We start from the raw sequence: 27,985 nt of genomic DNA on the forward strand, positions 1-27,985 counted from the left end.
TCATAATAAAATATGTGATCCCCACGAAAAATTGAAAAAATTATTGCTTTGAGTAAATGAGAAAAACGATATCAACAAATGAGACATCGTTCATTTAATATATTGCCTAAATATAGTAAAGAAGGAAAACATGTAAATATTGAATTGTCAAAATATACTGTAGGTAACATGTGATGTCATCACCACTGTAGGTGGCATGTGACGTAATAACCATGTTAGGTGACGCATCACGCTATCACAATGTGCAGTTTACGTTTACACGACCTTTTAGTAATTTGTATAGAAACAAACTTTGAAAGTTCTATGACAGATAGAACACACTAGGTGGTATTCTTAGCTGACGTCATAGACAATGTTCAACTTCTAAATTAATTCTTCATACAATCTGTGCCATTTTACGCAATCAAATCCATCATCTCCGAGCAGCCTTCTTGTTTTTGACGTAGTTGTGCACATGGTGGTTGCAATGTGGCACACTTCTGTTGCATGTGTAAAAGGTCATGGTATGACCTAGACATCTTTGACGGCTTCCATTTCTTTGTTGATTTCTTCAATTTCTTTAGTTATATCTTCATCAAGTTCCTTATTATCAAACACTTTCTCGTTGTCTTTTTTCTCACTCTCTTGTAACTTTTCCGTACTTTCTGTTTCATTCTTTTCTTTGATACTTTCCAGCTCATTATTACCGTTTGTATCCATTTTCGAATCTTTTTCGTTCTTTTTATTCTTTTCTTTCTCTTTCTCTTTCTCCTTTTCATCTTCGGCGTCTTCCTTATTACCAAAACTAGTGATATCATCTTTGATGTCGGAACAATCCCATATTTTGAGACTTCCGTCGTAGGAAGCCGTGTAGAGCTTCCCGCCATTTATCTGAAATATACAATAGAAAGTCAAACTTCTATGCATTCTGAAATCTTCTTAATGTTTGCTATTTGACGTTTCTTAGCAACGCCTCTCAATAATCGACCCTTTGAATATCTCACAGGACGTAGTACAATTAACAGAAAATGTAGATATAAATAGATCATTTGTGGGTTTGTATCATGTGCTTGATTTGTTCGAGGATACCATCTAATTCATCATCTTTCTTATCCCTGCTAAATCCCGTTTCCTTGTTCGTCCTCGTTCATATCGACTTCATATGATGTGAGTGAACATCACAGACTAGCAAAATCAAGTTTATTTCTAATAATTGAAGTATTACAGTTATGGATATATGGCTGTCGTTTGTAACCCGCCGTTTACTCAGGTTCATAGTTCATACGTTATGACATAATTATAAATATGACGTGAGTGTGTATTTAGAGCAAATAGTAACCTCACATTGCTACTGCTATGTCTGAATAGATAGCGGTTGTCATATGTGCATGGGTGGCTACTGCTATTTTTTAATAGAAAACATATCGATTGATTCACTGAAGTAATGACACGGTATCATTCAAGCACTCAAATTAACTACATTCTATGTAAAAGAATAAACCCCAAATAGAATTATGTAAGTGATTGACTTACCGCGATTGCTGTGATTACAAATTCATGTCCTTTCAATGTTCGTTTTAATGCGCCAGACTTGGCATCATAAACTCTGGCCATTTTATCCCCACATCCAGTATAAACTGAAATACAAATGTCATAGCTATAGTGATTTGGTTCTAAACATGGCATATGCGATATGGTTACGAATACGATGTGGAATTTGCAAAGAGAACGACGTAATTTTATATTGTATGAACTCATTATTTATAATAGGATAATGCCTTTCCGATTTCGACATTGTGAAGTTCTTTTTTTCCAACCTGTAAACAACTGATTTTGACAAAAAAAATCATCAGACTATATTGAGAGTAATTCATTCACACCAATAATAATTACCATAAATTACCGATTACATGTGAAAAATAAACACAAACCATAATTTGCTATATTCTCTATTTTTGTCTTAAATTATGACTGAAAGAAGCTGAATGAAATTAAACGATATATATAGTGTGTTCAACAACTCATGTATGAACAACAATTTTAATAAATATGATTTTACTTAAAAATACTATATTTTATTTATTATTGAAATGTTATATGTTCAAATGTTCAAAACGTTTTTATGCAACTACTACATTACATGGTTGGTTGTTTAATTTTGAATTCCCCGCTTTGAACACTAGCTGCAAATGAACTAAATCACAATGGGTAAATGATGGCCATGGTTTACTGAACTGCTGATAACAGTTTGCAACTACTGTCTGAATTGCGTATGTTTATTTTCAGAGGCAAAATACAAAAACTACACATTATCAAAAAAAATAAAAATGTGCTCACACATTTTGAGAAACAGCGATAAGTTTTCAATTAACTGACCAAATGTCATCTTCATTGCAAAGTTTGAAAATAAGTGACCTCGAACCTGAGGGCATTGAGATAAATGAACTTAATTCGGGTCAATTTGACTTTAATTGATTTTTAGACTTGTTTTTAATATTTTGAGACGTTCAAATTGTATAGATGTTCTAGGATTTCTTTTTCGCATAAAACAGGGTTTGTATTTAAGGCACGTATCTCCTCGGAACGTACGCGGGTTACATTTTGGCAGACAATTTACGCAATAATATGCTAAGTAGTAGACACGTGACACCCACGTGTATGTCCGAGTGCATTCAATCCGTCATATCAGAGTGTAACCAATTCTGTTGATTTCCAAACACCAATTAGTAACCACGTCATACTCAAGTGTATCCACTTCTCTTCGTATTAAATGTTGCTTTAAGTTGAAGCTTACCTAAGCCTTCCTGCACTTTCAGAGTGTTAATACTGTGTCTATGACCGAGGTACGTTCTTGTACAGTCAGCAAACTCCGTAACCCAGCATTTGGCTGTTTGATCTGAGCTACCGGTGTACATCAATTTATTGGTTACCTGCAAAAACAAAGCAAACAGTAAAAAAAAGATAAAAAGGGCTTATCGTAAAGTATGTGTTCAAATTTCGCTATGTTTATCGTTAGGTATGTGTTCAAATTTTGCGATGTTTATCGTAAAGTATATGTTCAAATTTCGCGATGTTTATCGTAAAGTATGTGTTCAAATTTCGCGATGTTTATCGTAAAGTGCGTGTTCCAATTTGACGATGTTTAACGTTAAGTATGTATTTCAATTTCGCGATGTTTATCGTAAAGTATGTGTTCAAATTTCGCAATGTTTATCGTAAAGTATATGTTCAAATTTTAGGATGTTTATCGTAAAGTATATGTTCAAATTTTAGGATGTTTATCGTAAAGTATGTGTTCTAATTTCGCGATGTTTATCGTAAAGTATGTGTTCAAATTTCGCGATGTTTATCGTAAAGTATGTGTTCAAATTTCGCGATGTTTATCGTAAAGTATGTGTTCAAATTTCGCGATGTTTATCGTAAAGTATGTGTTCAAATTTCGTGATGTTTATCGTTAAGTATGTGTTGTGTTCCAATTTTACGATGTTTATCGTAAAGTATGTGTTCAATTTTCGCGATGTTTATCGTAAAGTATATGTATAAATTTCGCGATGTTTATCGTAAAGTATGTGTTCCAATTTTATTATGTTTATAGTAAAGTATGTATTCAAATTTCGCGATGTTTAGCGTAAAGTATGTGTTCAAATTTCGCGATGTTTATCGTAAAGTATGTGTTCAAATTTCGCGATGTTTATCGTAAAGTATGTGTTCAAATTTCGCGATGTTTATCGTAAAGTATGTGTTCAGATTTTACGATGTTTATCGTAAAGTATGTGTTCAAATGCCACATAAACATACAGCGCGTAGCCTCGCGACGACCATCAAAGTATCGTATATAGTTTACAGTTTGTTAAATATGATGTTATATGTGAGACGAACTTCATTTCTATTCTGCAAGTTTTCACATCACCATGGAAACGTGACCCAAATTAGTCTAGTTATGTTTTATTACACATGGTTTTACACAAAACATTTTTTGTATTTTTATTCGGGCTGGTAAACATTTTTCTTATTTTACAGTTTTCGCATATTTCATCTACAAATAAAAGCATGACTGCAGCAACCATTTTTTAATAAGAAGCGTTATGGCGATAACAAGTGTGTATTAATACATTGGAGGATACGAACGGATGCAGTGCGTGACCTGTTTGTAGATCATCAGTATTGCCATCTAATTCCAATGCCCGTCACATGGCTGAGTTTACTTGCGCATACGTGCAACCAAATAAGGTAATATTAAGCACTGGTAACAACCCGGATGTGCACATCACTATGCAGGGCCTTCATTTCCACTTGAACGACGCTATGTCATATTTTACGCTCGAAATAACTGCAGTATATTGTTGTGGCGTGTTTTAACTGCTTATCACGTACAAAAATACTATATAGAAATTACAGGAAATTAAAACACTATTTTATTATTTCGCTTGTTGCTATATAAATATTTGGTTTCCATGACGTTTTTGACAATATAAAAGAAGTGAAATTGTTATAAATTAATTATTCATATGCGTGACTTTCATTATTACATTGCTCAATTATATTTTATAGTTGGCTGCATATTGCAAGTCACGTGCGATGACGACAGTGTTGTCGTGTTAAAATAAACGGGTGTATCTAGGCAAATATTCATAATCTTTATTGCGAATATAGCAAAATAACCAATATTTCCAGCATCCCTCATTATAACACATCATAACGTGTTATTATTATTTATTTATTTATTTGTTTGTTTGTTTGTTTATTTATTTTATTATTTTGTCATATGTGGAATTACATTCCCACATTGTAAATACATTGTAGATAAATAAAAAAATGGATGATGAGAACTACATGCAGCCGTGAAGACTTCTACATTATTACTTAATAGTTATTTAGGACTACGATTACCAAATATTATCTTCAATATATCATACATTATTACTTGACTTGTAAGTATATAAATGAATGAGAGATTGCCAGCCTCAGGTATACAGGATGTTTTTTTCATTAGAAATTATAATTATTTTATGTGATTATACTTCTAAATAATTATACATCTCATAATGTTTTGGGAGCACAGTGCACCTCGATTTTTGGATAACAGAAGTCACATATTCTTTATTCTAAATTTATGTTATTACATTTACTAGATTATATTTTTAATATTATTACTAAATTAGTTTTTGAAGAGCATTCAGTGAATAAATGAGATAAGTTGAAAATATGAACACAGCACAATATGAGTAATGACATGTATTTTCGATATATATATATTCATTTTAGTTTTGAGCTCTTCGTACATATTATTGCGATCACAAACCCATAACCTTTATATAAACATTTATAAATTACATAACTCAAAATAAAACGAGAGGTTTCTATTGGCGGATGGAATTGTATGTTTTTAAATGATGACATTGCGCACTGCGCTCTTTGGTTGCCTTGCCGTTTCGACCGCCATTAAAGTTGACAAATATTTATGAAATCAAGTGAATGGTTTTGTGGACGTGATAGTATATAATTTTCTTTTCGATATCTGTCAGCAAATATTCTCAGAATTTGTGAGACGAGACATTCTTACGTGATATGAGTAAACGCAGTTGTCGTGGAAACCACACGAGTGATAGAAGTTTGTTTATTTTCTGGTGCACGTGATATTCCGTGTTTCCGTTTCCATAATGCGATAGATATCACACGAGTGCATAGTGCGATAGGTATCACATGAGTGCATAATGCGATAGATATCACACGAGTGCATAATGCGATAGATATCACACGAGTGCAAAATGCGATAGGTATCACACAAGTGCATAATGCGATAGATACCCCACGAGTGCATGGTGCGATAGATATCACACGAGTGCATAATGCGATAATATCACACGAGTGCATAATGCGATAGATATCACACGAGTGCATAATGCGATAGATATCACACGAGTGCATAATGCCATAGATATCACACGAGTGCATAATGCCATAGATATCACACGAGTGCATAATGCGATAGATATCACACGAGTGCATAATGCGATAATATCACACGAGTGCATAATGCCATAGATATCACACGAGTGCATAATGCCATAGATACCACACGAGTGCATGGTGCGATAGATATCACACAAGTGCATAATGCGATAGATATCACACGAGTGCATAATGCGATAGATATCCCGCGAGTGCATGGTGCGATAGATATCACACGAGTGCATAATGCCATAGATATCACACAAGTGCATAATGCGATAGATATCACACAAGTGCATAATGCGATAGATATCACACGAGTGCATGGTGCGATAGATATCACACGAGTGCATAATGCGATAATATCACACGAGTGCATAATGCCATAGATATCACACGAGTGCATAATGCCATAGATACCACACGAGTGCATGGTGCGATAGATATCACACAAGTGCATGGTGCGATAGATATCACACGAGTGCATGGTGCGATAGATATCACACGAGTGCATAATGCGATAGATATCACACGAGTGCATGGTGCGATAAATATCACACGAGTGCATAATGCGATAGATATCACACGAGTGCATGGTGCGATAGATATCACACGAGTGCATGGTGCGATAGATATCACACGAGTGCATGGTGCAATAGATATCACACGAGTGCATAATGCAATAGATATCCCACGAGTGCATAATGCGATAGATATCCCACGAGTGCATAATGCGATAGATATCACACGAGTGCATAATGCCATAGATATCACACAAGTGCATAATGCGATAGATATCACACAAGTGCATAATGCGATAGATATCACACGAGTGCATGGTGCGATAGATATCACACGAGTGCATAATGCGATAATATCACACGAGTGCATAATGCCATAGATATCACACGAGTGCATAATGCCATAGATACCACACGAGTGTATGGTGCGATAGATATCACACGAGTGCATAATGCAATAGATATCACACGAGTGCATAATGCGATAGATATCACACGAGTGCATGGTGTGATAGATATCACATGAGTGCATGGTTCGATAGATATCACACGAGTGCATGGTGCGATAGATATTACACGAGTGCATGGTGCGATAGATATCACACGAGTGCATAATGCGATAGATATCACACGAGTGCATAATGCGATAGATATCACACGAGTGCATAATGCGATAATATCACACGAGTGCATGGTGCGATAGATATCACACGAGTGCATAATGCGATAGATATCACACGAGTGCATAATGCGATAGATATCACACGAGTGCATGGTGCGATAGATATCACACGAGTGCATAATGCGATAGATATCACACGAGTGCATAATGCGATAATATCACACGAGTGCATGGTGCGATAGATATCACACGAGTGCATAATGCAATAGATATCACACGAGTGCATAATGCGATAGATATCCCACGAGTGCATAATGCGATAGATATCACACGAGTGCATAATGCGATAGATATCACACGAGTGCATAATGCGATAGATATCACACGAGTGCATAATGCGATAGATATCACACGAGTGCATGGTGCGATAGATATCACACGAGTGCATAATGCGATAATATCACACGAGTGCATGGTGCGATAGCTATCACATGAGTGCATAATGCGATAGCTATCACACGAGTGCATAATGCGACAGATATCACACGAGTGCATGGTGCGATAGATATCACACGAGTGCATGGTGCGATAGATATCACACGAGTGCATGGTGCGATAGATATCACACGAGTGCATGGTGCGATAGATATCACACGAGTGCATAATGCGATAGATATCACACGAGTGCATGGTGCGAATGATATCACACGAGTGCATGGTGTGATAGATATCACACGAGTGCATGGTGCGATAGATATCACACAAGTTCATGGTGCGATAGATATCACACGAGTGCATGGTGCGATAGATATCACACGAGTGCATAATGCGATAGATATCACACGAGTGCATGGTGTGATAGATATGACACGAGTGCATGGTGCGATAGATATCACACGAGTGCATGGTGCGATAGATATCACACGAGTGCATGGTGCGATAGATATCACACGAGTGCATAATGCGATAGATATCACACGAGTGCATGGTGCGATAGATATCACACGAGTGCATGGTGTGATAGATATCACATGAGTGCATGGTGCGATAGATGTCACACGAGTGCATGGTGCGATAGATATCACACAAGTGCATGGTGCGATAGATATCACACGAGTGCATAATGCGATAGATATCACACGAGTGCATAATGCGATAATATCACACGAGTGCATGGTGCGATAGATATCACACGAGTGCATAATGCGATAGATATCACACGAGTGCATAATAACGGTTTGTTACAGTTTGTTGACAATGTTCATTCATGCATACCCAAATTTGCATCAAGCAATTTGAGTTTCGCAGTGACGTCACGAGTATACTGAATAGAATACCTTATCTAACATCGTACTTGGACAAGGATACCGCACAACATTGGAATTCAGACATTTGCCGATGCTACATTTCATTCCGACCAGACAATGTTACTTTTTACTGCTTTGGGATGTCAATTAATTATTTGTAATATAATATTCAATGCACAAGGAATTAAATGTGTTTTAGTATATGTCCCTCGTGACTACAATAAATTGAGCGATTGATTAATTAAAGAATACCCCCCCCCCCGACATATCACCAATAACTCGGCAACCGTAATATAATAATTATCTGCATATCATTAATATTCATAATGTCAAGCATGGTATGTTACTAATGAACATTCATCAATCAACTCAATTGTTTTTAATGGATGCGTCTAATAATATGTCAATTGTTTTATGTTCTTACATAATCCAAGTGAAGAGTACAACTCCCTATGGCATTTTGTGATAAGCGAACGCCCTGAATTGGAACCAAAGATTTCTAGATCAATAACATACAATAAACTAAGCGGGTGATTTGTGATGAAACGTAGCATGTATCAAGTATCAAGTGAGATTTATAACAATCATTGGTCTATTGTCATTCTATGCAAAAGATTACGTAACACACGTACGATGTGACAGTGACCGTGACACAACTGTAGACAAGTATTCTTACAGATGTAGACATGGTTACGTGCTTTATATAGAACATCTTTTAGCAAGCAGTGATATCACAATATGATACAAAACGCGTAAATAAACTTAAAAAATAAGTTTGTTGCATACAGATCTTTTTACATATTTTTGAACTGTATTTTTTAGAATAGTTTTAAACATTGGAATGTGACCTTTCACCCAATAATTGTAATAACAATCATAGTACCTCAGTCTATAATTTCAACATAACATCTCACTATGTTGTTATGATGGAAGGATGTATCCATGGCAACCTGATGATGTAAACATCGCTGTATCCGTTGCAACTCGCAATGTAAACAAATACGTGCGAATCAAGTTGAGTAGATATTTACGCTGTGTGCAATCGATATTAGTATGCCTATTGTAAAATCGATAGTTTTAGAAAACATGGCAAACTGCGTCGAGAATATATTTACTATGTTTATCTTGGATATTGATATTTTTATTCTGTTATAACATCTGTTGAAATTGATCTGATGATTATTCATCTTCACTTCAAATACTGTGTCACGTGATAGCCAGCAAGATTGTAATTCAACTGAATCACTTTAAAATTTCTTTACGCCTGCGTAATGTGTTCAATAGATGAGAACTGCCGATATCGAGGAGTTTCTGACTTAAAAACGCTTCGAACCAAGAGGGGAGGGGGATGAACCACACGCACTCACACACAAAACAATAAGCTATTTTGATGTTCAGCCCATCTTATACCAAATACCCCTAATAATAAAATACCAACTGCCATTTGTTCTCGTTGTTTGAATAATCAATATCATTTACATATTAGTTTCTACACAGTTTTGTGTAAACAACATTGAAATGATGAATGGAACAACGAATACCCGGATGTTAATTGCACGGCATATCTGATAGACGCATTTTTCACCACTCACAGCATTGCACAGGGTTCGACTACCGGATATTGTCAATTAATTAAAAAAGAAATCTTTAATAAAATTATGAAGGAAGTTGCACTCTTAACTGTTATCAATGGAGAAGTCCGGGTAAATTCTATGGGAGTTTAAGAATTCTGTTCGGATAGTTCCCGCATACCCCCCATTAGTTAGCGTTATTCCCCCGGATATGTTGTGTCACCATGCAGACAGGTGGAGGCAACAGGAGGATAGTATGAGTGACCTTGCCATTAGGTGGACAGACGCATAGTGGATTCATTAGGCGAATAGATTATCACCAGGCGGAAAGGCTAGGTCCCATCCGGATAAGTTGTGTAACCGGACGTAAAGGTTGTGCTATTGGAGAATAGATGGAAGGTCTCACCAGGCAGGTCTCATGTGGTGCCACTAGGCGGTTAGGGTACGGAATTCATGCCACTTACTACCATAGTAGCGTCAATTCTCTCCTACAAACCTCTAATGGTACTTTCTTATGTCTGTTGACGTCATTCTAAAGGGGAATTCTGTGGGATTACATAATGCATCGTTGCAAACTTATATGAACGGTATTCAATTCATTCATACAAACATTCCCTGTCATAAAACCCGAAAACTATATATAGTAATATATACAATATAGTGGTTTATATAGTGGTTTAGTTAATATTACTTTGTTTTTTCGATGAAAACTTCATCACAGTAAATATGATTATCCTGACAATAAATATTTTAAAGTATCACCGGAAAAAAATCACTACTAGTTGTTGTTCGTGAAATCGTATGTAACACCTTGTGAACCATGTGAACGCGATTGCCACATGCAATTGTGGCGCGAAATAATGTCTGATTACCTCAGTCTTCCTAATCATACTCCCCGACACCCCTTCCATGCATAGAGGAAGTTATGAACATTGGAATTAACTATAATGATGCAGAAATGGACGTCTCTTATTTAGTTTTATGCGTCGTTCAAGATGGCGGTCCCCATATAGTAAATATCGCATTTATTTTATTATATCAGGTGTGCGCCAGCTGATTGTGGTTACCACATTCGTACAGTAACAATTGAAACATCATATATACTATTCACGTACAAGCTCCCACTGAGTAAAAGGTTTCCTATAATATTAAATATTACAGATTTTGCATTGGAAACATGGCTTATTAAATGTAATGATTCACACATTTTTATCTAAATTCCCATCCTCTGATCCATTCACCAATTTTAAACTAAATTCTCAACTTCTGATCCATTCACCCATTTTTACCTAAATTCTCAACTTCTGATCCATTCACCCATTTTTACCTAAATTCTCAACTTCTGATCCATTCACCCATTTTTACCTAAATTCCCAACTTCTGATCCATTCACCCATTTTTACCTAAATTCCCAACTTCTGATCCATTCACCCTTTTTTACCTAAATTCCCAACTTCTGATGACCCATTCACCCATTTTTATCTAAATTCCCAACTTCTGATCCATTCACCCATTTTAAACTAAATTCCCAACTTCTGATTCATTCACCCATTTTTACCTAAATTCCCAACTTCTGATCCATTCACTCATTTTTACCTAAATTCTCAACTTCTGATCCATTCACCCATTTTTACCTAAATTCCCAACTTCTGATCCATTCACCCATTTTTACCTAAATTCTCAACTTCTGATCCATTCACCCATTTTTACCTAAATTCCCAACTTCTGATCCATTCACCCATTTTTACCTAAATTCCCAACTTCTGATCCATTCACTCATTTTTACCTAAATTCCCAACTTCTGATCCATTCACCCATTTTTACCTAAATTCCCAACTTCTGATCCATTCACTCATTTTTACCTAAATTCCCAACTTCTGATCCATTCACCCATTTTTACCTAAATTCCCAACTTCTGATCCATTCACTTATTTTTACCTAAATTCTCAACTTTTGATCCAATTCACCCATTTTAAACTAAATTCCCAACTTCTGACCCATTCACCCATTTTTACCTAAATTCTCAACTTCTGATCCATTCACCCATTTTTACATAAATTCACAACTTCTGATCCATTCACCCATTTTTACCTAAATTCCCAACTTCTGATCCATTCACCCATTTTTACCTAAATTCCCAACTTCTGATCCATTCACTCATTTTTACCTAAATTCCCAACTTCTGATCCATTCACCCATTTTTACCTAAATTCCCAACTTCTGATCCATTCACTCATTTTTACCTAAATTCCCAACTTCTGATCCATTCACCCATTTTTACCTAAATTCCCAACTTCTGATCCATTCACTCATTTTTACCTAAATTCCCAACTTCTGATCCATTCACTTATTTTTACCTAAATTCTCAACTTTTGATCCAATTCACCCATTTTAAACTAAATTCCCAACTTCTGATCCATTCACCCATTTTTACCTAAATTCCCAACTTCTGATCCATTCACCCATTTTTACCTAAATTCCCAACTTCTGATCCATTCACTCATTTTTACCTAAATTCCCAACTTCTGATCCATTCACCCATTTTTACCTAAATTCCCAACTTCTGATCCATTCACCCATTTTTACCTAAATTCTCAACTTCTGATACATTCACCCATTTTTACCTAAATTCCCAAAAATGGGTGATCCATTCACCCATTTTTACCTAAATTCCCAACTTCTGATCCATTCCCCCATTTTTACCTAAATTCCCAACTTCTGATCCATTCACCCATTTTTACCTAAATTCCCAACTTCTGGATCCATTCACTCATTTTTACCTAAATTCCCAACTTCTGATCCATTCACTCATTTTTACCTAAATTCCCAACTTCTGATCCATTCACCCATTTTTACCTAAATTCCCAACTTCTGATCCATTCACTCATTTTTACCTAAATTCCCAACTTCTGATCCATTCACCCATTTTTACCTAAATTCCCAACTTCTGATCCATTCACTTATTTTTACCTAAATTCTCAACTTCTGATCCATTCACCCATTTTAAACTAAATTCCCAACTTCTGATCCATTCACCCATTTTTACCTAAATTCCCAACTTCTGATCCATTCACCCATTTTTACCTAAATTCCCAACTTCTGATCCATTCACTCATTTTTACCTAAATTCCCAACTTCTGATCCATTCACCCATTTTTACCTAAATTCCCAACTTCTGATCCATTCACCCATTTTTACCTAAATTCTCAACTTCTGATACATTCACCCATTTTTACCTAAATTCCCAAAAATGGGTGATCCATTCACCCATTTTTACCTAAATTCCCAACTTCTGATCCATTCACCCATTTTTACCTAAATTCCCAACTTCTGATCCATTCACCCATTTTTACCTAAATTCCCAACTTCTGATCCATTCACTCATTTTTACCTAAATTCCCAACTTCTGATCCATTCACCCATTTTTACCTAAATTCTCAACTTCTGATCCATTCACCCATTTTAAACTAAATTCCCAACTTCTGATCCATTCACCCATTTTTACCTAAATTCCCAACTTCTGATCCATTCACCCAATTTTACCTAAATTCCCAACTTCTGATCCATTCACCCATTTTTACCTAAATTCCCAACTTCTGATCCATTCACCCATTTTTACCTAAATTCCCAACTTCTGATCCATTCACCCATTTTTACCTAAATTCCCAACTTCTGATCCATTCACCCATTTTTACCTAAATTTCCAACTTCTGATCCATTCACTCATTTTTACCTAAAGTCCCAACTTCTGATCCATTCACCCATTTTTACCTAAATTCCCAACTTCTGATCCATTCACCCATTTTTATCTAAATTCTCAACTTCTGATACATTCACCCATTTTAAACTAAATTCCCAACTTCTGATCCATTCACCCATTTTTACCTAAATTCCCAACTTCTGATCCATTCACCCATTTTTACCTAAATTCCCAACTTCTGATCCATTCACCCATTTTTACCTAAATTCTCAACTTCTGATCCATTCACCCATTTTTAGCTAAATTCCCAACTTCTGATCCATTCACTCATTTTTACCTAAACTCCCAACTTCTGATCCATTCACCCATTTTTACCTAAATTCCCAACTTCTGATCCATTCACTCATTTTTACCTAAACTCCCAACTTCTGATCCATTCACCCATTTTTCAACAAATAATAATAAAGTTACTCTTATTATTGAACGCAGCCATCTGTTTTAATTCTCTGTAATTACGGACCACGCATAAATGTACAGATCGACTGAAAAACTAGAGATAGGAAACTAAACTAAACTAAAATACGTAGGTAGATTAGCTTGGTAACCTTCTGATGTGATAACGCAATATTTCATATTATATTTCACCACTGTGTCACACTTGTAATGCACGAATGCGATTGATTGAGAGGTAGTCTAAAACACCTGATATACCACGGTTTTCTGTGTTTAGAAGAAATTCACAAATGAGAATAACACACAGTAAGGTTAAATCTTTCTGTCAACTGAAATCGACACAAATATTATCATCCGCTCCGGACATCGCGCATAGTGAGAACAATAAATTCACAGAATTACCCAAACGACGCTAAAAATGTGAACATCTGAAGCGTCTACTTGATATGCGTTAATAATTGATATTAATTGAAATTTGTTAAAATTGAACAGCGCATTATTGTGACACTAACACCCGAAATATGCAGTATGTAATTGTCTTGGGATAAAGAAATTATAAACTTATCATTAAATTCCAATTTATTTTTGGTTTAATATCAAGCGACATGTTTATTGACTAACGTTTTCACATAATTAACCTGTCATAATCATTTTTACTTGATTTACCCTTTCATTTTCTTTATTATTATTATCCAATTCCATGGCAACGATAAATGCAATAACTCAATGTTATTGTATTTACATGGAATGACAGTCATTTACCGATGGGCTGAATCTAGTATTTTAACTATAGAAATTACACGTTAAATTATTATGACTGTTTTACATAATGTTGTCACCACCTCAGTGACAGTACTGATAAACCCTGATTACATGTGTTTTTATTTATCATAGGTTATATATTTTTGAATTATATCATAATGATATACGGTTACTTGTGTTTCTATATCGAAGTACACGCATGCGCTATCATGGACTATTCATTCATTTCTAAAAACAGTATTATAAGTATGTTTTCGTTGAATTTGGGCATGTGACGTCACGACCTGACTTTCAAGACGTACAATTACTCCATCCACGCTTGCAACTCTAACTAGACATTTCCCTTCATTTCACACACGGAAGTTATTAAAATAGAGGAACATTGTTGAGGATGTGACATTGGTTTCAAATATTTACCTTCAGCTCCACGCTAATACATCCTGTTCGAGATTACGGAAATTAAAAATCAATCAAAAAATAATAAAACACGAAAATATCATAACGATGTGTAGTAAATTCGCATGTGAATTGAGTTGATTTAACGTAGGTCAGTACAATGTTGGAAATGGCACGGTAACACAATGCTATGTATTGGGATGCAAACTCTAGAAACAGTCACTTATATGGTCATTTCCATTTGCCATATCTATGAGTAAAATCATACACATGGGTAAATAGATGTTTTTGTAAATAAATATATTGATTTAATTAAAAAAAACACGTTATAATTAGGCCGTATCAGACATATATCTTAATTTTAAAGAACACTTTCAGTATATTGACTAAATTCCACGTTCGAACAGCAGTCTGGCCAATAGAGTGACACCAGCTCATCTCAAAACTGTCATGTCACAAACTTCATTTTGTTATTACTGACCACTAGTAAACACTTTCATTTTGCCAAATATACTGTCAAAAAACGCAGTGCCAAACGTAGAACGGAAAACAGCATGTCGACTAGTATTTGAATATCAACGGAATTCTAATGAATAGGTGCATCAATTAATTTTATTTGCGAAAGGTGCATTCATTCCGTTCTCGTACAATTTAATGCAGTTTCTGCATGAATTAACAGATATTTAAATTCATTCTACATGGTAAGGTACATGGTGTGGTTTGAACAGACTAGTACTAGTTCTGCACATTTTGTTCTCAAGAAACTATTAATGACGTGCATTAAAATTAATGTTTTCTTTATAATTGAAGTAAATTGTGAAACAGCTGATTTTATCTAAACATATACAAGGCGTTGGTGTCAAGTACATCGTGTTGACGCAAAAAGAGTAGAGTCTGAATGTGGGCCTTAACATTAACAACACACTCATTAGTTATTCATCAAATTTAGTGCGTACAAGATATCGTGTAAATGTAATTACTCTTGCCAGTGATTACTTGACTCTAGGCTGTACTGCTAATATCACTGATATTAATGACATGTCAACTGAACTATGTATACACATTAATATCAAAATGCACTGTCAATATTTGGAGTAACACAGACATATTGAATAGAAATGATATTAGGGTTTCATATTTCTATATTCTTGTTTCAGTAAACAAATTAACGTGTTGCAGATAAAACTACAACGGATCACAAAATGGCACGCACGTACATGTACGCAAATTATTTGTTGTTTCTGTTTGTCTGTTTGTCTGGTAATTATGGTTGATGTTTATACAGTAATTCGTATGAAGCACGTCAAATTAGAAAGCGTTGTCATTAACATGAAACAAATCAGGAAAAAGATATTGATAACATATTTGTTACACACGTATCCATACTGGTATTCTCAGCGCCAATTATTTGACCGGCAACATTGAAACAAACTCTGGCAAATTATCTCCCACGATTATAAAGCATTGTATATTCAAACTATGTTTAGTGTAAATGCATTATTACAATTTATGTTGTCAACAATGCATTGTATAATCGAACTATGTTTAGTGTAAAGGCATTATTACAATTCATGTTGTCAACAATGCATTGTATATTCAAACTATGTTTAGTATAAATGCATTATTACAATTCATGTTGTCAACAATGCATTGTTTAATCAAACTATGTTTAGTGTAAAGGCATTATTACAATTCATGTTGTCAACAATGCATTGTATATTCAAACTATGTTTAGTGTAAAGGCATTATTACAATTCATGTTGTCAACAATGTATTGTATATTCAAACTATGTTTAGTGTAAAGGCATTATTACAATTCATGTTGTCAACAATGTATTGTATATTCAAACTATGTTTAGTGTAAATGCATTATTACAATTTATGTTGTCAACAATGCATTGTATAATCGAACTATGTTTAGTGTAAAGGCATTATTACAATTCATGTTGTCAACAATGCATTGTATATTCAAACTATGTTTAGTGTAAATGCATTATTACAATTTATGTTGTCAACAATGCATTGTATAATCGAACTATGTTTAGTGTAAAGGCATTATTACAATTCATGTTGTCAACAATGCATTGTATATTCAAACTATGTTTAGTATAAATGCATTATTACAATTCATGTTGTCAACAATGCATTGTTTAATCAAACTATGTTTAGTGTAAAGGCATTATTACAATTCATGTTGTCAACAATGCATTGTATATTCAAACTATGTTTAGTGTAAAGGCATTATTACAATTCATGTTGTCAACAATGTATTGTATATTCAAACTATGTTTAGTGTAAAGGCATTATTACAATTCATGTTGTCAACAATGTATTGTACATTCAAACTATGTTTAGTGTAAAGGCATTATTGCAATTCATGTCCTCAACTGTAGGTGGTATAATCAAACTATGTTTAGTGTAAAGGCATTATTACAATTCATGTTGTCAACAATGCATTGTATATTCAAACTATGTTTAGTATAAAGGCATTATTGCAATTCATGTTGTCAACAATGTATATTCAAACTATGTTTAGTGTAAAGGCATTATTACAATTCATGTTGTCAACAATGTATTGTATATTCAAACTATGTTTAGTGTAAAGGCATTATTACAATTCATGTTGTCAACAATGTATTGTATATTCAAACTATGTTTAGTGTAAAGGCATTATTACAATTCATGTTGTCAACAATGTATTGTATATTCAAACTATGTTTAGTGTAAAGGCATTATTGCAATTCATGTTGTCAACAATGTATATTCAAACTATGTTTAGTGTAAAGGCATTATTACAATTCATGTTGTCAACAATGTATTGTATATTCAAACTATGTTTAGTGTAAAGGCATTATTACAATTCATGTTGTCAACAATGTATTGTATATTCAAACTATGTTTAGTGTAAAGGCATTATTACAATTCATGTTGTCAACAATGTATTGTATATTCAAACTGTGTTTAGTGTAAAGGCATTATTACAATTCATGTTGTCAACAATGTATTGCATATTCAAACTATGTTTAGTGTAAAGGCATTATTACAATTCATGTTGTCAACAATGTATTGCATATTCAAACTATGTTTAGTGTAAAGGCATTATTACAATGCATGTTGTCAACAATGTATTGTATATTCAAACTATGTTTAGTGTAAAGGCATTATTACAATTCATGTTGTCAACAATGCATTGTATATTCAAACTATGTTTAGTATAAATGCATTATTACAATTCATGTTGTCAACAATGCATTGTTTAATCAAACTATGTTTAGTGTAAAGGCATTATTACAATTCATGTTGTCAACAATGCATTGTATATTCAAACTATGTTTAGTGTAAAGGCATTATTACAATTCATGTCCTCAACTGTAGGTGGTATAATCAAACTATGTTTAGTGTAAAGGCATTATTACAATTCATGTTGTCAACAATGCATTGTATATTCAAACTATGTTTAGTATAAAGGCATTATTGCAATTCATGTTGTCAACAATGTATATTCAAACTATGTTTAGTGTAAAGGCATTATTACAATTCATGTTGTCAACAATGTATTGTATATTCAAACTATGTTTAGTGTAAAGGCATTATTACAATTCATGTTGTCAACAATGTATTGTATATTCAAACTATGTTTAGTGTAAAGGCATTATTACAATTCATGTTGTCAACAATGTATTGTATATTCAAACTATGTTTAGTGTAAAGGCATTATTGCAATTCATGTTGTCAACAATGTATATTCAAACTATGTTTAGTGTAAAGGCATTATTACAATTCATGTTGTCAACAATGTATTGTATATTCAAACTATGTTTAGTGTAAAGGCATTATTACAATTCATGTTGTCAACAATGTATTGTATATTCAAACTATGTTTAGTGTAAAGGCATTATTACAATTCATGTTGTCAACAATGTATTGTATATTCAAACTGTGTTTAGTGTAAAGGCATTATTACAATTCATGTTGTCAACAATGTATTGTATATTCAAACTATGTTTAGTGTAAAGGCATTATTACAATTCATGTTGTCAACAATGCATTGTATATTCAAACTGTGTTTAGTGTAAAGGCATTATTACAATTCATGTTGTCAACAATGTATTGCATATTCAAACTATGTTTAGTGTAAAGGCATTATTACAATTCATGTTGTCAACAATGTATTGCATATTCAAACTATGTTTAGTGTAAAGGCATTATTACAATGCATGTTGTCAACAATGTATTGTATATTCAAACTATGTTTAGTGTAAAGGCATTATTACAATTCATGTTGTCAACAATGTATTGTACATTCAAACTATGTTTAGTGTAAAGGCATTATTACAATTCATGTTGTCAACAATGTACTGTATATTCAAACTATGTTTAGTGTAAAGGCATTATTACAATTCATGTTGTCAACAATGTATTGTATATTCAAACTATGTTTAGTGTAAAGGCATTATTAAAATTCATGTTGTCAACAAAAATGTATTGTATATTCAAACTATGTTTAGTGTAAAGGCATTATTACAATTCATGTTGTTAACAACGTATTGTATATTCAAACTATGTTTAGTGTAAAGGCATTATTACAATTCATGTTGTCAACAATGTATTGTATATTCAAACTATGTTTAGTGTAAAGGCATTGTTACAATGCATGTTGTCAACAATGTATTGTGTATTCAAACTATGTTTAGTGTAAAGGCATTATTACAATTCATGTTGTCAACAATGTATTGTATATTCAAACTATGTTTAGTGTAAAGGCATTGTTACAATGCATGTTGTCAACAATGTATTGTGTATTCAAACTATGTTTAGTGTAAAGGCATTATTACAATTCATGTTGTCAACAATGTATTGTACATTCAAACTATGTTTAGTGTAAAGGCATTATTACAATTCATGTTGTCAACAATGTATTGTATATTCAAACTATGTTTAGTGTAAAGGCATTATTACAATTCATGTTGTCAACAATGTACTGTATATTCAAACTATGTTTAGTGTAAAGGCATTATTACAATTCATGTTGTCAACAATGTATTGTATATTCAAACTATGTTTAGTGTAAAGGCATTATTACAATTCATGTTGTCAACAATGTATTGCATATTCAAACTATGTTTAGTGTAAAGGCATTATTACAATTCATGTTGTCAACAATGTACTGTATATTCAAACTATGTTTAGTGTAAAGGCATTATTACAATTCATGTTGTCAACAATGTATTGTATATTCAAACTATGTTTAGTGTAAAGGCATTATTACAATTCATGTTGTCAACAAAAATGTATTGTATATTCAAACTATGTTTAGTGTAAATGCATTGTTACAATTCACAAAAATGTGTTGTATGTGTTCAACTCAGGATGTGCGTCATAAGTGGACAGTTAAAACATAATTGTATAATAATAATCTGTTCATATGGTAACAATCAGCTAATTATGAAATTTGCACTTTTCATTGAACTGACTTGTTACAAACAGAAATGACGAAATACATCTACAATGTCAATTGTTTGTCTGTTCTTAGAATATAGCAGTAGTACTTGTTTGCGGCGATAACGATTCATTGTGTCAAATTTGTTATGAATGTCCCAATATCAATGCTTTGCTGATCCACATCAGGACTATTGCTGGTCGCCCCACATTCCCTGATTCAGCCATTCATCTAAGGTGGTCACATGCCTTTATTTCTAAACAAGCTTATCAACTGTTCATTTACATTGTTGCCACGGCAAAGATGTCAATTCATCTCAGTCGCAGGAATATACGTCAAGACATGGGAACTACTGATCCACTGGATATTTTTAAACATCGTACGCTGTCCAGGCTTATCTTAGAGTTTGAGTACTGCCGTTTAACTAATCGGTTACATGCGTTTGCTAACATTTGGGCTGTTGGGGTGCACTATGCAATCGAGATGGAGAAGCACTCAATATCTGTATATAATCGGTTTTCACTCCCGCTTTGCGGAACATCTGGTTACGAACTTCACGGTGAGTCTGGCACCGAGCATCAAGTACGCTACGTAGGGTGGTACACGCATTTACATGCTGCCACGTTGATCTTATGATCTTACTTACTTTTAATTAAAGACCTTATAACAACACGTTTCCTTGTAGTCAGTTATTTACCCGTAGTGTGGTCCACGTAGTTTTTATACATTGTAGTGTGTTTTATTTCTGCTTAAGGATTGGTAGATGGGTCGTAACCCCTTTTGGTGAGAACCAGAGAGTCTGGCCTACCTGCAGGAGCCCTTTGTTTAACGTTCACGTTATTGTTTGTTAATTAAGTTGCGTTGTTGTTTTTGTCCGACTGCGATTGAAAAATCACTTATTTTCTTCTTTCTTTAAAAAATGACCATCTGGACTAAAATACATTTACAAAAAAATAAAAAAATAAATATAAATATAACTTGGAAAATATGAATTGTACAGAGTGAGATTTAACAATTTCAAAAATATAATAAAATAAAAAATTAAGAATATATGTTTACAGATCCCAAATTGGGGGTAAATTGCAGTCATCCACGTCAATCCGCTATTCTCGATTACAATGTTGTCATGACTACTACGACAGGAATCGAATCTTTGGGCAGACCAGACAACAATGGAACTACATGCCAGATTAGGCATACATGTTAAAACCACAAAATAATAACTAATTTAGCTGCGTATAAAGCCGCCCTTCACCAACGATACACCTCACGCAGCACAGACAGAACTAAAATATGTTATAGTAGTAAAATAAGTAATTATCCATTAGTAATATTACAACTAATTCATCAAATCATTTTGCCCATGCTGAGTAACAATTGGGATATGTTAGTTTTTAACACATTATTCGCCCTGTGTATTGGTAACCATAGAAATACTGAAGAAGTTGAACAAAATATTACTGCGACTTATTCAGCTAACGCATCCGTTACGTCATTATTGTTAAATACCAGAAATGTCAAAATAATAGCTCGAAGAAAGCTTCTTGTAATTATTAATTTGGAATACATACATTGGGAAAAAATGACTGCATTTTTCTAGGTAAATTAAACATAACATTTGACCTTGGTTGCCATGGCGCCCATGAGCTATCATATGCACAGGAAATAGTTACATTTTATCAATTGCAATACAATTCTCTTTAATCTTGTGAACGACGAAGAATCACATCACCATGGAGATGTCGCCAAGATACTGACAGTTTATGTACATAGATTGGCGTTTGCCATGTCTACAGACCATTAATGATATCTACGTGTGAACAGTAAGCGTGCACTAAGTAATGTTATTTTTGAAGGCCACAATTTTATGTTTTGAAACGCTGAAAGCAAAGATAAATATATTTGTGAACAAAGTAAAATATGCGTAAGAGGGAATGTATCCATTTATTCTTGCAATATTTCACAGTGGTTGAAATACGAACGGTGTTTTATGTACTTACTGTACTGTATCTGAAATAGTTATACTTCTGATGTCAGTGTTTGTAAATTATTTTAAATTTAACTCGGAATAAATTGTTTTCTCTCACCATAAGTGTTTTTCATGCAACATCCTATTTCAATTTGTAAATAGCATACAGAATATAACAAAAACACGTCTTTATCCAGTGCTGCAATGATTTAATTATATACTATTCAAATATATGAGTTATGTTATCGTTCTTTCACTAAGTTATCATGCGTACAGCCGCTAGTGGTCTGTCTTTACGGATATAGCCGCTAGTGGTCTGTCATTACGGATATAGCCGCTAGTGGTTTGTTTTTACGGATATAGCCGCTAGTGGTCTGTCTTTACGGATACAGCCGCTAGTGGTCTGTCTTTACGGATATAGCCGCTAGTGGTCTGTCTTTACGGATATAGCAGCTAGTGGTCTGTCATTACGGATATAGCCGCTAATGGTCTGTCTTTACGGATACAGCCGCTAGTGGTCTGTCTTTACGGATATAGCCGCTAGTGGTCTGTCATTACGGATATAGCCGCTAGTGGTCTGTCTTTACGGATATAGCCGCTAGTGGTCTGTCTTTACGGATATAGCCGCTAGTGGTCTGTCATTACGGATATAGCCGCTAGTGGTCTGTCTTTACGGATATAGCCGCTTGTGGTCTGTCTATACGGATATAGCCGCTAGTGGTCTGTCATTACGGATATAGCCGCTAGTGGTCTGTCTTTACGGATACAGCCGCTAGTGGTCTGTCTTTACAGATACAGCCGCTAGTGGTCTGTCTTTACAGATACAGCCGCTAGTGGTCTGTCTTTACGGATATAGCCGCTAGTGGACTGTCTTTACGGATATAGCCGCTAGTGGTCTGTCTTTACGGATATAGCCGCTAGTGGACTGTTTTTACGGATATAGCCGCTAGTGGTCTGTCTTTACGGATATAGCCGCTAGTGGACTGTCTTTACGGATATAGCCGCTAGTGGTCTGTCATTACGGATATAGCCGCTAGTGGTCTGTCTTTACGGATACAGCCGCTAGTGGTCTGTCTTTACGGATATAGCCGCTAGTGGTCTGTCTTTACGGATATAGCAGTTAAAGGGGTGTCTGCACAACTCAACCATGGGACAATATTGTTTATGAGACATCATTCTTTGTACCTCTCGTAGTTTGTTTCTGATTCTAAATATTATCCGAGGCAATGTGGGTAGTTTTCTGCTATTAAAGCGGAGGGGTCGTCGCCTGTGCGGAATTGAGTCCCAATCGACGTTTATAACGCACGCTAAAAACTCAAAGGTTCTAGGGGAGACGCTTGTTTGTAAACAACTGCACGCCATGGCTGTTTGCCGCACCCCAAGGTGACGACTGTCCCGCTTTAATGTAAAATAAAAGCGTTCTTAACACATTAAACATGGTGGTATTTGCCGGACGCAGTAATGAAAACCAGTGCATATGCGCTTCAAATTACCTGTACAAATTTACATATAGGTAAATATAGAGTTGCCTTACACGTCATCTACAGCTGTGCTGTATGTCATATAAAGCTGTGTTATACGTCATCTACAGCTGTGCTGTATGTCATATATACACTTGTGTTATACAGAGGCTAAGCCCCTTTCACGCACAGGAAAATTAACAACACACATCAATCAATATTACTGTTCGGAAAATCGTGACATATTCGTGTTATAAAAACATAACAACGAGCAAAGCATGTGGTCACATGACAAATACATATTTAAATGAATGGACTTTGCAATTAAGGCTGAGTAAAGCATACTGTGTTGATCGATAATTGTACTGTGGCCAACATAGCATGGTATATATTAACCTTGACTCCACCCACCACCATTAGACACTAACTCAATATCGTTAGAAAACACTCTATATGTAATTAAAATGGCTTAATAAATCTCAAATATGAACTGTTGACCCCATCAATGACCTTATAGAGAAAGCTAACTTATCTATCACAAACAGTATACCTCTATAACCTTTCTATATTGGAAAATAGTTAGTGGCATCTATTTTTGTTTTAGTCTGTAATGGGGTACGTCTATCGTTGTTTTAGTCTATAATAAGGTTTGTCTATTGTTGTTTTAGTCTGTAATGAAGTGCGTCTATTGTTGTTTTAGTCTATAATGAAGTACGTCTATTGTTGTTTTAGTCTATAACAAAGTGCGTCTATTGTTGTTTTAGTCTATAATGAGGGACGTCTATCGTTGTTTTAATCCATAATGACGGACGATAATTGAGGTTTTAGTCTATAATAAGGTTCGTCTCTTGTTGTTTTAGACTGTATTGAAGTACGTCTATTGTTGTTTTAGTCTGTAATGAAATGCGTCTATTGTTGTTTCAGTCTATAATGAGGGACGTCTATTGTTGTTTTAGTCTATAATGAGGGACGTCTATTGTTGTTTTAGTCTATAATGAGGGACGTTTATCGTTGTTTTAATCCATAATGACGGACGATAATTGAGGTTTTAGTCTATAATAAGGTTCATCTATTGTTGTTTTAGTCTGTAATTAAGTGCGTCTATTGTTGTCTTAGTCTATAATGAGGGACGTCTATCGTTGTTTTAATCCATAATGACGGACGATAATTGAGGTTTTAGTCTATAATAAGGTTCGTCTATTGTTGTTTTAGTCTGTAATGAAGTGCGTCTATTGTTGTTTTAGTCTGTAATGAAGTGCGTCTATTGTTGTTTTAGTCTATAATGAGGGACGTCTATCGTTGTTTTAATCCATAATGACGGACGATAATTGAGGTTTTAGTCTATAATAAGGTTCGTCTATTGTTGTTTTAGTCTGTAATGAAGTGCGTCTATTGTTGTTTTAGTCTGTAATGAAGTGCGTCTATTGTTGTTTTAGTCTATAATGAGGGACGTCTATCGTTGTTTTAATCCATAATGACGGACGATAATTGAGGTTTTAGTCTATAATAAGGTTCGTCTATTGTTGTTTTAGTCTGTAATGAAGTGCGTCTATTGTTGTTTCAGTCTATAATGAGGTTCGTCTATTGTTGTTTTAGTCTATAATGAGGGACGTCTATCGTTGTTTTAATCCATAATGACGGACGATAATTGAGGTTTTAGTCTATAATAAGGTTCGTCTATTGTTGTTTTAGTCTGTAATGAAGTGCGTCTATTGTTGTTTTAGTCTATAATGAGGGACGTCTATTGTTGTTTTAGTCTATAATGAGGGACGTCTATTGTTGTTTTAGTCTATAATGACGGACGATAATTGAGGTTTTAGTCTATAATAAGGTTCGTCTATTGTTGTTTTAGTCTATAATTAGAGGCGTCTCTCTTGTTGTTTTAATCCATAATGACGGACGATAATTGAGGTTTTAGTCTATAATAAGGTTTGTCTATTGTTATTTTAGTCTATAATTAGAGACATCTATCGTTGTTTTAATCCATAATGACGGACGATAATTGAGGTTTTAGTCTATAATAAGGTTCGTCTATTGTTGTTTTAGTCTATAGTTAGAGGCGTCACTCGTTGTTTTAATCAGCAACGCATGTCGCTGGCGTTGGTACAATAGATTGAGTTCAAACTTTCGCAATAATAGCATATTATTACTGGTCACGTGACGTAATATTGAGACTAAATGAAAGTGGGACACTGTTACACAGAAACCATTTGATCGACAATTTTGTGCCATCGAAACTGGGTATATGCTATATCCCCAATTCTTTTTAGCTCGTCATTTCGTTTTTGCTAAACAATGATATACATTGATGTTTATATATGTTTTAAAGACGGATGAATATGTAGCTAATAATTTAAACATGAATATAGCGGTGTAAGTCGAATATTGTGATACTGTTCATCCGAGTAGAGCAAATTAGTAACCTAAATATCACCGTGATAGTAAGGCGTTTTTTTCTAATTTAAAAAAAGAAGAAGATGGATTGCGATTTTATTAATTAATTAATTCATTAATTTATTTATTTATTTAACTGAAGGGCTGAGTTACTATATCAGAATAATTTTTATGGAGGCTTATCACACTCAAAAATAAAACATATCAAATAAGATAATAAAACACATGAACATAAAAAACAAGTCAGGTTGGTACTTACTTGTAAACAAAGAATGGATGCTTTGTGTCCTTCGAACACTTTGAAAGATTCACCTGTAGCGATATTCCAACTTCTGATGGTACAGTCGGCACTTCCAGTCAGCAAAATGGTCCCCGTTGGATCAGCTGCTAAACATAAAATGGCACCTTTGTGTCCTTTGAAAGTAATAAAACAATTTCCCGAATCCATGTTCCAAGATTTGGCTGTTGCGTCTGCACTACCAGTAATTAGAATGTCTTTGTTATAGTCCATGTCTAGTACGTCATCTTTTAGGGCATCTTCTGCCGGGATATACATTAATGGTGTCACTCCCCGTTTATGTCCACGAAATATATGTAATAGTTCACCGTCGTCGGGATCCCAGCACATAGCCGTACGATCGTACGAACTTGTAAATAAGAAATCACCAGTACAAATTAATCGGGTAACTGGCGCAGCGTGTCCTTCAACAAGAACTTCGCATTTACCGGTGTCAATATTCCATTTACGGACCTTCTTATCAGAGCTACCAGTGTAGACATATTCCGCAAACACCTGTATACATGTGATATATCCCGTGTGTCCTTTAAGAACGTGTTTTGCTTCATTTGTCTTCAAATCCCATATTATTGCAGTGTTATCATCAGCACCTGTTACGATCACCTTTCCGTCTTCGCTCATAGACATGCAATTAATACCGTCCGTGTGTTCTTTCAGCGTATGCAACAAGTATGTCTTCTCTTTCTTCTTTTTTCCATTTTTTCTCTCTCTTCCATCATCGCTTTGTTCACTTCCAGCACTACGCGCCCTTTTGGATCCCCCGCTTCCCATGTCGAATCACCGTCCTCTAACACGGTAAACGAATGTGTTCAGAACTACTAATACACCTTACGGTACCTGTACTTCAACGGTATATGATATGTTGATATGTTACTGCTACGATGACGAGAACCGCCCGGGGTGAATCGGCGATCACGTCACGTCCTTAGGGGTAAATGGAAGCTTCACACACGATCCGATCCGATTTTCTAATATGAATGAGTGGTACACTTACCGATATTTAGGAGATGGAGACGACCATAAAATAATGTCAAATTAGGTTCCCAGACAAAAATATACGCATAATTTTGAAAGGTTCTGCGTCATATGTTTAAATGGCGGTCAAATAAAAACCTGTCTGCTAGCTGTATTGCCCTATGTGCTCAAAATCGATTGGAATTG

The 27,985-nt window shown here is 34.6% G+C and overlaps 1 protein-coding gene across 1 annotated transcript; it reads right to left on the bottom strand.

Annotated features, from left to right (window-relative positions):
- Nucleotides 1-27,985, bottom strand: LOC100373850 (uncharacterized). Its single transcript, XM_006813203.3, has 4 exons — nucleotides 26,786-27,985; nucleotides 2,774-2,909; nucleotides 1,513-1,616; nucleotides 1-870 (listed from the first exon to the last, which is right to left on the bottom strand). The coding sequence occupies exons 1-4, from the start codon at nucleotides 27,593-27,595 to the stop codon at nucleotides 511-513; spliced, it is 1,410 nt and encodes a 469-aa protein (XP_006813266.1). The 5' UTR covers nucleotides 27,596-27,985; the 3' UTR covers nucleotides 1-510.

Source organism: Saccoglossus kowalevskii, chromosome 22, assembly GCF_978046115.1.
Source record: "Saccoglossus kowalevskii chromosome 22, keSacKowa6.1, whole genome shotgun sequence".
Lineage (NCBI taxonomy): Eukaryota > Metazoa > Hemichordata > Enteropneusta > Harrimaniidae > Saccoglossus > Saccoglossus kowalevskii.